The sequence below is a fragment of the Mus caroli genome, chromosome X (genome assembly GCF_900094665.2).
Source record: "Mus caroli chromosome X, CAROLI_EIJ_v1.1, whole genome shotgun sequence".
Lineage (NCBI taxonomy): Eukaryota > Metazoa > Chordata > Mammalia > Rodentia > Muridae > Mus > Mus caroli.
Window position 1 is genome coordinate 30,130,129 of NC_034589.1, and position 14,703 is coordinate 30,144,831.

At 43.6% G+C, this 14,703-nt stretch overlaps 1 protein-coding gene across 9 annotated transcripts in view; it reads right to left on the minus strand.

Moving 5' to 3' along the window:
• Positions 1-3,141: 3,141 nt before the first annotated feature.
• Septin6 (septin 6) overlaps positions 3,142-14,703 on the minus strand; it is a 76,447-nt gene continuing 64,885 nt past the window's right edge. For 2 of the 9 annotated variants that reach the window (XM_029473380.1, XM_021152934.2), the window contains exons 9-11: positions 13,777-13,967; positions 11,301-11,345; positions 3,143-4,146 (exon numbers count right to left, since the gene is read on the minus strand). In XM_029473380.1, coding sequence (XP_029329240.1) covers positions 11,342-11,345; positions 13,777-13,967 — 195 coding nt within the window. In that variant the 3' untranslated portion in view covers positions 3,143-4,146; positions 11,301-11,341. Of the gene's footprint in view, positions 4,147-4,356; positions 6,306-6,548; positions 7,508-11,300; positions 11,346-13,776; positions 13,968-14,703 lie in introns of those variants that run through there. The other 7 variants (XM_029473379.1, XM_021152933.2, XM_029473378.1 and 4 more) reach the window with 5 other exon arrangements.

The window sequence follows — 14,703 nt, forward strand, 5'->3', positions numbered from 1 at the left end:
GTATGTGTGTGTGTGTGTGTGTGTGTGTGTGTGTGTGCGTGCGCACGTGCCATGGTGCATTTATGAGAGAAGACCACTCTGAGCACTTGGTTTGCTCCTGCTACCTTGTAAGATCTGAGAATCGAACTCAGGTTGTTAGGACTATGTACAAGCAGTTCTGATGGATGAGCTCTCTTGACAGCCCACATCTTGGATCTTAAAACAAAAACAAAAAGCAGGACTTTAAAAAGATCAGTGTCGGGGGTGGAAAGATGGCACAGAGGTTAAGTAATGCATACCATTCTCCGAAAGAATCAGAGTTCAATTCCAAGCACACTTAAGCCTACTCTAACTCCAGTTCAGGGGCTCAAACACCCTCTTCTGACCCCCATGGGCACTGCACACACACACACACACACACACACACACACACACACAATTTTAAAATAAAATACTAGAAAATATGTCATAAAAGGATAAGAAATTCTGTTCCCAATTAAAGATTTAAAAGACAAGGCAAAATGTATGACTTTAGACTAAATCCTACATTTTAGGGAAATTATGTAAAGAAAATTATTCAGTAGATGAAAGTGCTGTAATAATGAGATGAGTCAGTTACCAAAGTTGACAATTGTGGTTTGTACTGGCTAGTTTTGTGTCAACTTGACACAGCTGGAGTTATCACAGAGTAAGGAGCTTCAGTTGAGGAAATGCCTCCATGAGATCCAACTGTAAGGCATTTTCTCAATTAGTGATCAAGGGGGAAAGGCCCCTTGTGGGTAGGACCATCTCTGGGCTGGTGGTCTTGGGTTCTATAAGAGAGCAGGCTGAGCAAGCCAGGGAAAAGCAAGCCAGTAAGTAACATCCCTCTATGGCCTCTGCATCAGCTCCTGCTTCCTGACCTGCTTGAGTTTCAGTCCTGAATTCCTTGGTAATGAACAGCAGTATGGAAGTGTAAGCTGAATAAACCCTTTCCTCCCCAACTTGCTTCTTGGTCATGATGTTTGTGCAGGAATAGAAACCCTGACTAAGACATGGTTATAGAAGAGAATGTCCTTATTACCCATAATGTAAGTTATCATAGAACATTACACAGTGCCCAAGGCTGCCCTTGAACTCCTGATCCTTTTGTCTCCATCTCCTCAGTGTTGTATTACAGGACTGCGCCACCACATCTGGTTCTATTTTGTGCAGAGGATTGAACCCAAGGCTGTAAGTGCCTGGCAATTCTACCCACTGAACTACATCCCTACCCCATTAGGGCAAGGACATTCTAAAGCCCATGCCAAGCAAGGCAAGCAGTAATGCAAAATGGAGATGGTTCTCAGTGGGAGGTATTCAAACCCAAGCACCCCATTTAGTAAATGCACAGGGTTTTAAAAACGATTTATTTTAAATCATGTATATGTGTATCTGGGTATGTGCTTGTGAATTCTGCAGCTTCAGAGGCCAGAAGAGGGAGAGAGAATCCACGGAGCTGGAGGTGCAGGGGCAGTTGTGAACCCCCGCCCCAGCCTGTGTGCTAGAAACCCCATCCTCAGCAAGAACAGCAAGTGGGCTTAACCTACAGAGCATCTCTTCAGTTGTATCCACAGATTTTTTTTTTTTTTTTTTGGTTTTTCGAGACAGGGTTTCTCTGTGTAGTCCTGGCTGTCCAGGAACTCACTTTGTAGACCAGGCTGGCCTTGAACTCAGAAATCCGCCTGCCTCTGCCTCCCAAGTGCTGGGATTAAAGGCATGCGCCATCACCGTCCGGCCCACGGATTTTTAAAAAAGTATTTATTTAGCAAGTTTGTGCCCACATTTGCCCACATGATGCACTTGACTTAAACTAAGGACATCTTGTGTGAGCCCATCTCTGCTTCTACCACGTGAGTTCCAGGGATCAAACCCAGGTCATCAGGCTTGATGGCAGGTACTTTTTCCTGCTGAGCCAGCTTGCTGACCCTAATGGCCCCATGCTTTTTGTTTGTTGTTTTCAGTTAGCTCTGTGAAGGATTTGCTGGTATTATTTTCTCAAGAAGCCCCACCCCCAACCCGCCGGGTTTACTGAGACAGGATCTGGATGTATAACCCAGGTTGGTATTTGGTTAGAGAAGACATCCTCTTCCCGATGCTTTCTGGATGCTGGGATTATAGGAATTTGACACCTGGTTTAAGATTTTATTGCTTTTACCACTGGAAACAGAACCCCAGTGCTTCGAACTCAGCATTTGACTTTCTTTTTTTCTTTTTTTTGGTGTGTGTGTGGTTGGGGGGCTTGAGGTGAAGTGTGTGTGTGGGTGAAGTGCCGGAGCACGTGTTGGGAGGTCAGAGTGCAACTTGCAAGGGATCAGTTCTCGCCTTCCCCCACGTGGGTCCCGGGGATCGAACTCAAATAGTTGGGCTTGGCGGTAGACGTCTTACTGTATTACCAGGCCACCTGTGGTTTTCTTAACACAATTTTCCCGCTATTCCAACAGATTAGAGATCCTGTATTTTCCAACACCTCCTCAGTATCAGTGTTCAGCAACGTCATAAGCGAGTATAGTCTCACTCTGCTGCCCCCTAGTGTGTGAGCTGCGTAGAGGTTGGTCAATTTTATTTGCTCTGGTATCCAAGCAGAGGCTTCTAGGTTTCCTTTCTTCATCATTTGGTCTTCAGGCAAATGAAGCTGAAGGAAGCAAGCCCCAATTCACTCACAAGCAGATTTCTGAAAACTGACCACTCTCCCTTTTACCCATTGCAATGCCCGGGAGGATTGGAGGCATCCCTGTGTGACCCAGGGCTTAGTATCTACAGAATGCCTTTCAACTCGTGAAATTGGGAAAATGTTCACAGCACAGGAGTAAATAAGAGAAGTATCACAGAGCTAGTTTTGTTTTTGTTCTGTGGAATGCCATTTTCTGTCTTTACCCTTCCTCTACTGTCGAACACTAGTTCAACCAGTGCTAGTTAAAGGGAAAGCTGAGGACTTCCTGCTAATACCACCCAGTCCCATGGGAATGTCAGGGACGGGAAGAAGAAAGGCACGGGGAAGGGGCATGCCAGTCCACTGAGGAAGACTTAGTGGGCTCCTGGCAGCTCTCTGAGCCTCCCAATTTGGGAGGTGGCCACCCATTCCTAAAGCAAATTGTCGTGACCTATGCCACCAACTGATGGGAGCAGATCATGGAGCCACTGAGCATTTCTTTGAATTTTATTGAAAATTGACATGGACATTAGAAAGATAATGAGCTAAACAGTGCTGGTTCTGGGATGTCTCTTCTGGAGAATGGAAGCCCCAGAGGAGCAGTGACTGATCACACCTTTGAGCAAAAAGAACCACAGAGAAGAAAGGAAAAACAAACGGAGATTCTGGGAAACATGCAAAGAGGCTCTCTCAAGAGACGAGACAGCAGAATGTTGGTGTCTGTGGTATGGACAGATAGGAATGAGCACATTCGCATGGTATTCAGAGAGTAAGGAAAGCCAATGATTTCAAGGCAGATGTACCGCCATCAAAGCTCTCCTTCAAGTTACCAAGTTGAATAGAAACCTCTTGTGAAACCTGCAAAGCCCCTTGGAAGTTTGTGTGGAGAAACTTGGTTCTCAACTAAGCTTAAGCTCCCCCCGCCCCATGTCTTTCTCCAGCTGAATGGTAATTGTTCCATTTCTCCCCACCTTGCTGGGGTCTGCAGAAAGTCTGTGAATGCTGAAGGTGCAAATGCCACTCAACTTTCTCTTCCATATTCAAAATCAGCTTAATAGTGTCTGAAGACAGTCAACCCACTGAACCAGAGAATCGTTTTAAGAAAAACAACGTAACACTCAAAACCTCGTGAACAGCACTTCCACACCACAGCTGAGGTCTGCCACAGTCACTTAACACCTGGGTGAGTGGTCCTGTTGTTGTCTCTCTGAGGTTACATTTGGTCCATTTCCAGCTCTGATGATTCTTTTCCTGCCTTGTGAGTTTAGGACAAGACAATTCCATGTGAAACATCATGTAAGTCAGAAGAGAGCTTCTTGCCTGGACACAGGGACACATGTACACTTGTTGAGTGTGGTGTATATGTGCGCAGTTGCAGGGGAGGGGGATTGGTTGGTTTCTTGCTTGAGACAGTATGGAGCCCTAACTAACTCTTCTATAATGGCAGTCTTCTCCTTTAGACTTAGTACAGCTGCTGAAGACAAGGTTAAAAAAAGCTGGAGAGAGAGAGAAAGAGAGAGAAAACACGAAATTAGCCAAGGAGAAAGGACATTCAAAGGGACATGCAAAGGGGGTGGACAGTGGAAGGTAGTGCAGATTAACTGCTGAGAAGACAGGAACAGGTCACGATGGGCCATCAGCACGGGAAATCTATAGAGAAGGTTTGAAGAACACCACACACAAGTTTAATTGCATCTTGCTTTAATTTAAAAATATGCACATATTAACAGCCAAACATGAATGCCAAATGATCTTTAAAAAATCCAAACCAGGTGGAGAAAGCAGACTTCTTGGCTTAAGAGAAATGGCGTGTGTGTGTGTGTGTGTGTGTGTGTGTGTGTGTGTGTGTTTCAGGAAGCCATTCCATTCCAGTCTGGAAAAGCACAGACCATTTCTCTAATGAGTGTTTTTTGTTTTGCCAGAAGTAAACAGGGAACTTAAGAGTATTTAAAAAAAAATAGTAACAATTGTACTAATTAAAGACTTTCAAGTGAAGACAGACAAAAGTTTGTCTCATTTACAGTGAGAAGAACTTCTCAATGAAATTTAGCATCATCTTTTAATAGGTACCATTGCTTTTTATATCTACCTGAGTTCCCTGATTACAAAGTGCACCAGTGAAATGTACACTGGCCTGGTCCTGGTTCAGACTTACAGGATCTGATCGCCTGTTTAGACTTACAGACTTATAGCTAACTGATCATCCAGCATCATGGCAGCTGGCCTGGAGCTTTCTTTTTACTTGTGCCTACCCACCCTATCCTATTTTTCTACGTGAAAACCCTCAAGAGTCATCTAACACTGGTTTCTCTGAACATAAAAAAAAAAAAAAAGAAAAGAAAAAAAATCTTGTCTCCAGAAAAAAACATAAATACTTGGGTTGCTTGGTGAAAAGGATTGGGAACCCAGAGATAGGAAATTGGAAATTTTGCTTGCCAAGGAATAGTGCTGGGACCTTGGATGAGTCCCTTCGTTTCTCTACGTGTCACTATCCTCCTATAGCATGGGGTGGGGTATATCAGCCATGCTGATCAAAAAGCTCCTCACTTTATATACAGTTTTTGCTTGCTTTTAGAGGGTTGTGTAGCTCAAATATTTGTGAAGTATTCTGAGATCCTCCAGTCCTAAGTAGGGAGTTTATATACAAATGCAAATGAAAGGCCTCATTTTAAAATACAAGTACTTTTTAAGGAAGATGGTACTTTCCTCGGGCTGGCAGGCAGTCTGGGAAGGTGGATTAACCCCCCCCCCCAAGGCAGCTGGGTGTGGTAGTGTTTGCCTTTAATGCCAGCGCAAAATACCAGCAGGTAAATCTCTGAATTTCAGGCCAGCCTGGTCTGCTTTGTGATTTCAAGGCTAGCCAGGGCTTAGTTCTTACTGCATAGTAAGAACTTGTTTTTAAAAACAAACAGAACTCCATGGCTACAAATAAGGGGCCTTTCTCAAGGAGACCCAGACAGCCTTCACTCAGTAGCCTGACTCTCCTGATTACTGATTGTATCTGAGATACTTGGAGATTCTGCTTTAGGGCTTTCTGTTCCAGAGGTGGCTGGGTTCGTTTTGTTTTGCCTCTAAGCATAGGGTTTCCTGCAATTCTCCACTTCCAGTTGGTTTTCCTGAAGGACTAGCTCAGGCTTTCACTTTGTCACCTGGTCCTTGCCTCTGGCCATTGGCCAGTACAGATCAAAACCGCCTTGCCTTCTCTCTTTGCCAACAAGAAAAGAGAAAGTGCGCACATTGATTTGCTTGCTTTTAACAAGTTCTGCTTTGGACTTAGTCTTAGGTTCAAGTTATTAACTATGATCGTAGACAGTGGCCCCTGCCCTTTTGTAACAGTTCAGAAGGCCTGCAAATTTATTTATTGCATTTTTTTAGAGGTAGTGATCATACAGCCACCTTTATAACAAGATAAAAGAAGTCAGGGTCCATGCCAGTGGGACTGGGAGGCAGAAGCAAGTTGCAGAACTCAAAAACAAAAACAAAAACAAAATGCTTGAAGTGCCAGAGCAGGGGTGGAAGGCCCAGCTGTCTGGCACCATTTTTTTTTTTTTTTATAAAAAGTTGTCAGTTAAAATAAGAACCTTCGCTTAAAAGGCTAAGTGGAGTCCAGTCCAGCTGTAGCGGGGCATACTATTCAATACACAGCCATGGGTTACTGCAAAGGAAGGGCAGAGAGACGCCATATTAGCCACAGATCATTGCCAGGTCGCCTCTAGCTGTTGCTCTGTCACTAGCCAAACGCCAAAAGCTATACTCTGCCTCCTGGCCCTGACGGTGGAAGGCTCTGTACTTCAAAGGGTTTCCAAAAGCCACAATCAGGTGGGACCCATTATAAAACTTAAAACTACCATATATTTTTTTTAAATATTTTGACCAAAGTAAATGACCTTTCAAGTGACAATGCCTCTTTTCTTCCCTCTTTCAAGTGTCACTTGTGCAAATGCAGGTTCACCCTACCATTACATTCATCAGGGAGACTAGAACACTCATCTAGACAACCCCAAGCCTGGATTCTTTGATCAGCTCACTGGGATTATTATTCTTCTTGCTATTCCACTTCATTGGGATGGCAAGAAATGACCAATGGCATGCTGAAACCCCCAAGGAGAATTCTAGAAGCCTATGAATCAAGACTCTAGGCTGGTGATAACATTCCGGTTTATTTTCCCTTCTGTATCTGTGGGGGTCCCTAGAATTAGAGAGGGGGAATATACACTATCTGCTCCAGCAATTGTGTTTTGTATAGGAAGGGCTTGGTGTGAATAAATGTGTGGCTGACTTTTAACACAGCTTGTGTAAACTGACTCCAAGTAAAGGAAATCGAGAAAGGGCTTGGCTAAGATGGGAGAAGAAACAGGCATCGCTGGCAATTCTTTTAGAACCTATTATAAGGGGCTATGGCTCCTGGCATTAGAGGAGTGGAAGAACAATCCCAGTGACTAGGATGCAGGAGTATAAGGGGACAGTTCTGACCCCTGACTGGTGGATGGAAATTCTTCAAGGAAACAAGTATCGGTTGAATTCTAATGGGGAAGCTGGTACACAAATGTGACCAACAGTGACCTGTAAACATGTGTGAATCTGGCAGAGGTGGATTGAGGATGTGAGGGAGCATATGGTGGAGGGTACTAGGAGAGGGACTGAGGTATGGAATGTATCTCCAAGCCACGAGATTGCTGGCTTCTTGGTCAGGAACCAGACATCATCATTTGACTCTCAGGCTTCTATAAACATTTGAAGGAAGAAAAGGGGAAGGCATGGGATGTATGCCCTCTAAGCATGTTAAGGAGGGGGAAATAAAGAGAGGGAAGCCCAGCTCTGTTGCACAGGAAAGGGCGCGTCTACAGGAAGCCCAAACTGAAAATGAAAAGAGAAGGGGGGTTAATGAATGGACGGATGAACGTACCAAAAAAGTCAGAAGGAAATTAAGTCATAACTAATAGATATAGTAGAATAGCTATGTTAGATGATCTTAAAGTCTTGTGCACTGGCTCTTGGGAAAATGCTTTCTAACACGGATGGCAGTAGTATTATTAAATACTATTAAATAGTAGTGGTATTAAAAAGCAAAATAAAGATCAAAACCTACACAGTTTTAAAAATCTGTTCTTGACAAACAACCTGCCAACACACACACACACACACACACACACACACACACACACACGTATCCAGTTAACCTTGTCTATGAATACCAAGTATCTAGTGACCTTAGGCCACCGAATACAGCAACAGGCTCACTGCCCCCTTGACCTACTGGAAAAGAAGCGGAGGTTTCAACTTTGGCAGTCTTTAGAGCAAGCTTAGCTGGCTAACCTTTACCCCTATGCCAATACCTGCTTGTCAAGTGTGTGATGGGGTTGGGTTTCAACCAGTGACCAGTAAACCTGAACTATAGAAACCCATCACTAGCTTGTGTTCATGTAGCGTTTTGACCTGTCTCCTGGGGTTTCGGGGATTTCACTCCTATGATATAAGTAAAGTCAAGTCATATTGATCCTTATGTCACATATGAAGAGACTGACATGCCTGTGGTTGTAAAGAAAGTAGTAACATTACATACAGGATAAGAGATACCTACTCAAGACATTTCTATCACTTGGGAGAGTCTTGTCTCAGAGAACTTCTTGGTTATGTATCTAAATCCTTGTTTATGACCGGAAGAAGGTTTTTTTTTTTTAATGGTTTAGCTATGATATGTGCTCTAAAGACTCATGTATTGAAGTCTTCCTTGCCAACTAAGGAGTTTTAAGGAAATAACTAGCATCTGAGGGCCCTGATTTTGAGAGAGGAAGCCTGAGAAGGATTCATATGAAGGCATTACTGGAAGGTGGGCCTATTGGAAGAAGTAGGTCACCAGAGCAAGCCCTGCAATCTTGCCCCTGCCTGATTTCTGGCTTGACATGCAGTGAACAGCTCTGCTCCAGTATACACCTCCACCAGGATGTTCTGGCAGGACCTTTGCCACATCAATGAGGCCAAGTGACCATGGAGAGAACTAAACTTTTCTTCCTTAAGTTGATTCTCTCAGCTATTTTCAGAAAAATGGACTCAACAGCCATCCTATTAAATGAGAGCTATTTGGTGGGGGTGGAGTTAGAAGAGCATGCATATCTGAGAACATGCAATCAGTTTTACACAATGAATACACCCACTCTCCTCCATATGTAAGTAAGCCTCACTCAGCCTGCATTTCAGATGGCTTTTCTGATCAACGACCCCAAGTGAAGTTTGGGAAGGAGGGCACATAACCTTTGTGGCTTTCAGAATCTTGGCAGCTAAGGCTCTCTCAGACCAACTGATCCAGAACTGCTTTTGCAATCTACTACAGAGAAGCTTGCCAAGAAAAGCTAACTGACTTGGGGTTGAAATTGGCTGCTCCAGACGTTTATCACTTGTCTCTTACTTATAAGGCATGGCTTTAATTATAATTTCCAGGGTTCATTTTAGGGATGGGTACTAATAAAGATATACTCAAGGAAATCTGAATGAAATTGTGTCAATCAGTGTGCAACAATATCGGAATGTGCCAAAATTGAATTCACCAGAATACACCTGTCTTGCTCTCATTAAAAATGGTGGAACAAAGAAACTCCATATGATCTGAGCTCCTGCTACGTCTTAGACCATAGCTAGGCACTTGGACTATGGTGGGGAGCAGAGACTTCAGGAATTTAGTCTTCCTAAATAGAAAGCTGCTCTTTGATGCCAGTGCCCTAGTAGGGGCTCCAGGGTTTGCTTTAGAACCAGGCAGTAAATCATTTAATTGTTCTTTTAGGATGCATTTGTTTGGCTTCATTTCCTGGGCTTTCTGTTTCAGAAGCTTGGATGGACTTCCTTGCCAGGATTTGTTTGGAAGGAGGATGCCTTTGCCAGCTGCCTGAAGTTTCTACTGTAATAGTTGTAGCCTTTGGTTTTGTGACTAATAGCAGGCTCTCTATATAAACCATTGTATGGCCTACCGAGGGGACATCATCTCAATGCTTTAGTCCTCAACCCAAACAAACAAACAAACAAACAAACAAACAAAGTAAGGCAATTCATGAGTACATCCGACACCAACTAGACATTTTGTATTGCAAATTATTGTTGATTTTGTAGCTGCGACAATGGTGACTGTTTTTTAAGCATCATTATCTCTTAGAACTATGTACTATGTATATCACCCATGAATTGATACCGTTTTCGCCTTACAATAATCCAGCATGTCTGAGGTAATTGCAGAGTCTGACTTAGCTGTATGTCAATGATTCCTTGATGGCTCAGCTCCAGGAATATGGAGCTGAATTGTGTGCTATTATCTCTTCTCTTAGCCACATTTGAAAGTTTCCATGGTGGAGTTTTAAAAAGAAATCAATCTAAGTGTGGTGTTCAAAGCATTTACATTCAATTTCCCGTCACTACCTGATTTTGGTAGAGTAGATAAACGGTGTGTAACCACTGCTTTCATCCATCCTATGACGACTGTTTTCACTCTCCGTAAAAGCTGTGATGGCAGGGACCAGTCCTCTTTACTTCTGTAGACACAAGCACTAGCCCTCAGGGATCTTTACTAAGAATTCCCTGCTTTATCTCTTTAACAGAGGTTTCTATGATGCTTGTACTTACTTACAGAATAATATTTTAAATGTTTTATATTTGTGTGTGTGTGTGTGTGTGTGTGTGTGTAGGTTTTCACAAAGGCCAAAAGAAGTTGTCAGATACCCTGGGGCTAAAGTTACTGGCAGTTGTGGGCTGCGTAATATATGGGTGCTAGGAACAAAACTTAGCTTGTTTGGAAAAACAGTTAAGTGTCCTTAACTACCCTGAACCACTTCTCCAGACCCAGAATTAAATTTTTAAAAATTAGCTTATTATTACTTTTTGTGGGCACACATGCCATGGTGTAGTGTGATTAGAGGACAACTTCTGGAGTTGGTTCTCTCCTTCCACTATTATTTGGGTTCTAGGGATTGAACTAGGCTGCTAGGTTTAAATGGATTTCTGTGAAAGGTGCCGCCACCGAAGCCTGCTGAGCAATCTCACTAGCCCTCACAGAACCAAATTTATCGCTTTCCTGTAGTATCTGAGGTCTCTTCCTTGTTTTCTACATTGCTTATATTTGGAGGGTAAGGCATATAATCAAAAGAAATTGTAGAAGTTGAACCCCTCAGATAAGGACCAGTTTACTACAGGGAGACACAGAAGCAATTTCTCCTGGCGCATTCCTAAATTTGGGGTGTGGTGTGAGTCAAGACTGACTGTGACATTGCCGGTAGGTACTGTGAACCCAGCAATTTCCTACTACTTCACAATTCATTTTGAAATTCATGATTATGACTCTTCATGAAAAAGAAAATCTGGACTGAAACCTTACATGTTGGTCGCATGATCTGCCTACCTATGCTACACAGTTGTTCTAGCTGCAAAACCACACACACACACACACACACACACACACACACACACTTACTTCCAATCAGACAGGCAGGCAAGCATTCCACTTAAAACCACAGCCAGATAACATCTTCATACTGTAAGTCTCAGGAGGAAATTAGCCGGTCCGATGAAGCCATTTCTTTTATGGTTAGCTATGGGTGCTACAAGTGTGGGGTTTGGGGAGGTGTTGGAGAAGCCACTGCCAGTATTATTTAGAGTTAATAAAGCTTACCAGGACCCTGGGTGTCATGCAGCATGCAGCAAACAGCAGAGTTAACTGTAAAACAGTAAGAACTGATGAAGATGGACTGAGTATGAGGAGAAATCCAATATTATGAATTAATACCAATAGTGAAATGTTAGCAATCTAAGGCAATTAGGAGAAACGGAAAAGGGAACAGGTGAGGGTGGCTTGGTAGACACCCCTGAAACAGTGGTATCCTTTCTTAGTCTCTTAGGGGTATCCAGAGGAAATACTGAATCTGGAACTTGATCAGATTCAACCACAATCTGTGTAAAAAACATTTCTACCACAATCTCTACCCTCCCCAAATCATCAGCAAAAGCACTATGGGAGCAGGGTAGCATAAATTTAGTGACATCTTCTAGAGATGCATAAGGTGCCCAGACCTGTGTCCATCAGAGCATGGATGGGGACAGGCTATTGTGCTAGCTCTGATTGCTAGTGTAAGGTGCCACGTTCCAGCAAGGTTTTCTTCCATCTTGGAACTGAAAAAGGACACTGTCACCAACCCCAGATATTTCTGGTCTTTTAAAGAGGAATCCAGGGCCAGGGGTGCCAAGTGGTAGAGCTCTTGCTTAGCATGTGTAGAGCTCAGGGCTCCACCCATATCACTCCCAAAAGGGATGTATGAATTATTTTCTGCTAGTATAACTGATATATTATCACTGATAAGTTAATAGATGGTGGATCCAAAGAGGTTTTCCATCTGGCTAGTTGAACTTTAGTAGCAAAAACAAACAATCCCTCAAACCCCCAAACCAACCAACCAAAAAAACCCCGCAAAGCACCCAAAATGACAACAACAACAAAAAAACCGAGTCATTGATATGTAGGGATTTTGTTTGTTTGTTTGTTTGGTTGGTTTTTAGTTTTTGAGACAGTTTCTCTGTATAACAGTCCTGGCTGTTGTGGAACTCACTTTGTAGATAGACCATGTTGGCCACCACCACCCAGCAATATGAAGTTTTAAGATTCTCTTCTGGGAAAAAAAATTCTCTGGGCCAAGTTGGTGAAAATGTTCAAATTACATATTAGGTAGTCAATCTGGACAATACGATGGCAAAACTCAGTGTTTTGAATTAGTAAGTAGTTTGTATTCATTGTGTGGTTCCTAAGTGAGAATCCCAGGACAGAGGCAAAAAGACTGTTCTTTCTTCTGGGAAGCATCCAGTGACTGGCTCAGAGTAGTGACCCAAAATAGAAAGTCATGACCATGGGTATCCTGGGACCTTAAGAATCCTTTAGAAAGGCTATTGTTAAACATTCTGTCTTGGAGTTCCCTTGAACCTACTACACAAACAACCGTGGAACACAAGGAAACCTCTGGATATTTTCTTGCAGAAACATTTTCCTCTTTTCTGGCTCTGAAATGAGGAGTGGGTAATTTATGCAAGCAGAGTCTGGGGGATAGGACAGAACTTACCAAACATTTAGAGAAATAAAACCCTCTCAGGAGCATTCCCTGAGTTTGAAAATGGGCTACAAAGAGGATACTGGCATCTGAAGACTCCCCTCTAGGTTCTTAGCACCTCAGGCTGGGCCTAACTAAGCCGCCAGCATGAAAAGGTATAGAAAAGGAATGGGAGATGGGACACAAGGTACAGCCTTTCAGTGGTAGCATTTACCTTCCACAGGCTGTGTCTTTTGATAACTGAGGCAGAGTAAGGGTTAGATTGTAGGCTCCTCCAGTCAGATTTGGGAGGAGCAAGCAGGCCTGTAAGCTGCATGATATTGAACATCTACAGCAGTGTTTTTCAACCTTCTTACTGCTTCAACCCTTAAATACAGTTCCTCATATTGTGGTGACCCCCAACCATAACATTGGTTGCTTATTCAGAACTATAATTTTGCTACTGTTATGAATCATAATGTAAATATTGGGTATGCAGGCTATCTGACCTGTGACCCGTGTGCAAAGATTGCTTGGGGTCTCGGCCCTCAGGTTGCGAACCACTGTTCTAGAGTCTGGGGGTGATGCTGATCTGCCCATCGTCTTTGTTGCTCTCCTTCTACCTCTCCTATCCCTCCACATCTCTCCTGGTTTGTTTCCGACTTCCTAGCCCCCCTTCCCAGCCCCCCTTCCCTTACCATTTGCCAGGCATTGGCAGAGCTTCCCTAGCTGGGACAAAAAGAAAAGCTACACTTTGGGGACCACTACTCACCTTCTCTTAGCAACTCCAACTTGGGTGCTACAGGGACAAATGGACGCTATCTGAGTGTAACTGCCAGCCTGCAGTTCACACCTGCCAGCCAATCCCCATGGCCTCTAGGTGCTATGTAGTGGATGGAGGGGTGTAGGGATGAGTAGGAAAAGAAAGATCTCTCTCTCTCTCTCTCTCTCTCTCTCTCTCTCTCTCTCTCTCTCTCCTCTCCATCTGTCTCTGTCTCTTTCTCTCTCTCTCACATGCACACGCACACGCACACGCACACACACACACACACACACTAGCAGCCTGCTACTTACTTCTTCTTCTCTTTGTCCCTTTTCAGAGTCTGTGAGCCCCCAGCCTGAGAGCCTTGAGACTGGAGCAGCTCAGCTGCTGCCTTTCTCTGCTTGAAGGCGTTCATTTCCTCATCCAGACATTTCTTCTTATCCTCCAGCTTCTTCTTCTCTTCCTGGTGCAGTTTCTTCAGGCGGTCAAATTTCTCATGCAGCTGGCAGAGGGCCACAAGGAGGTTAGAGAGAGTCCCTCTGCAGCAGCAAGCAGTCCCCAGCCCAGCTATGACCAGAGTCTCTGCCATTTCAGTGCTGAGATTACAGGTTATTTACAATGCCTTAGCTTACAACACTGTTGAAGTGGGTTCTGCTATTATGTTCATTTTATGAGAAAACCAAAAGTCTCCTAAATGAAGGCATTTGTCTAAGGTCAACCCAGTCTTTAGAGGACTATATAATGGGATCGTCCATATGTAAAGATCTCCTGAATAAGCATATCTTAGGGTCCACCTATATCTGCCCCTCAAGGCTGGGATTACAGGCACGTGCAACCATGCCTGGCTCTTTATGTGGGTGTTGGAGATCTGAACTCAAGTTGTCATGCTTGCAGGGCAAGCACTCATGTTCACTGAGGCATCTCCCCATGAATCATGGTAAAAACATGAGCCATAGCAAAGCTGGCCACAGCAATATTTGCCTTGAACACAGAGACAAGAAAGGGTCCATAAAATTAGATGAGTATTGAGACCTCAGTCTTTCCAAACAATTTTAAAAAGATTTATTTATTTTACTTGTATGTGTTTTTGCCTTTCTCACTCTCTCTCTCTCTCTCTCTCTCTCTCTCTCTCTCTCTCTCTCTCTCTCTCTNTTTTTGCCTTTCTCACTCTCTCTCTCTCTCTCTCTCTCTCTCTCTCTCTCTCTCTCTCTCTCTCTCTCTCTGTGTGTGTGTGTGTG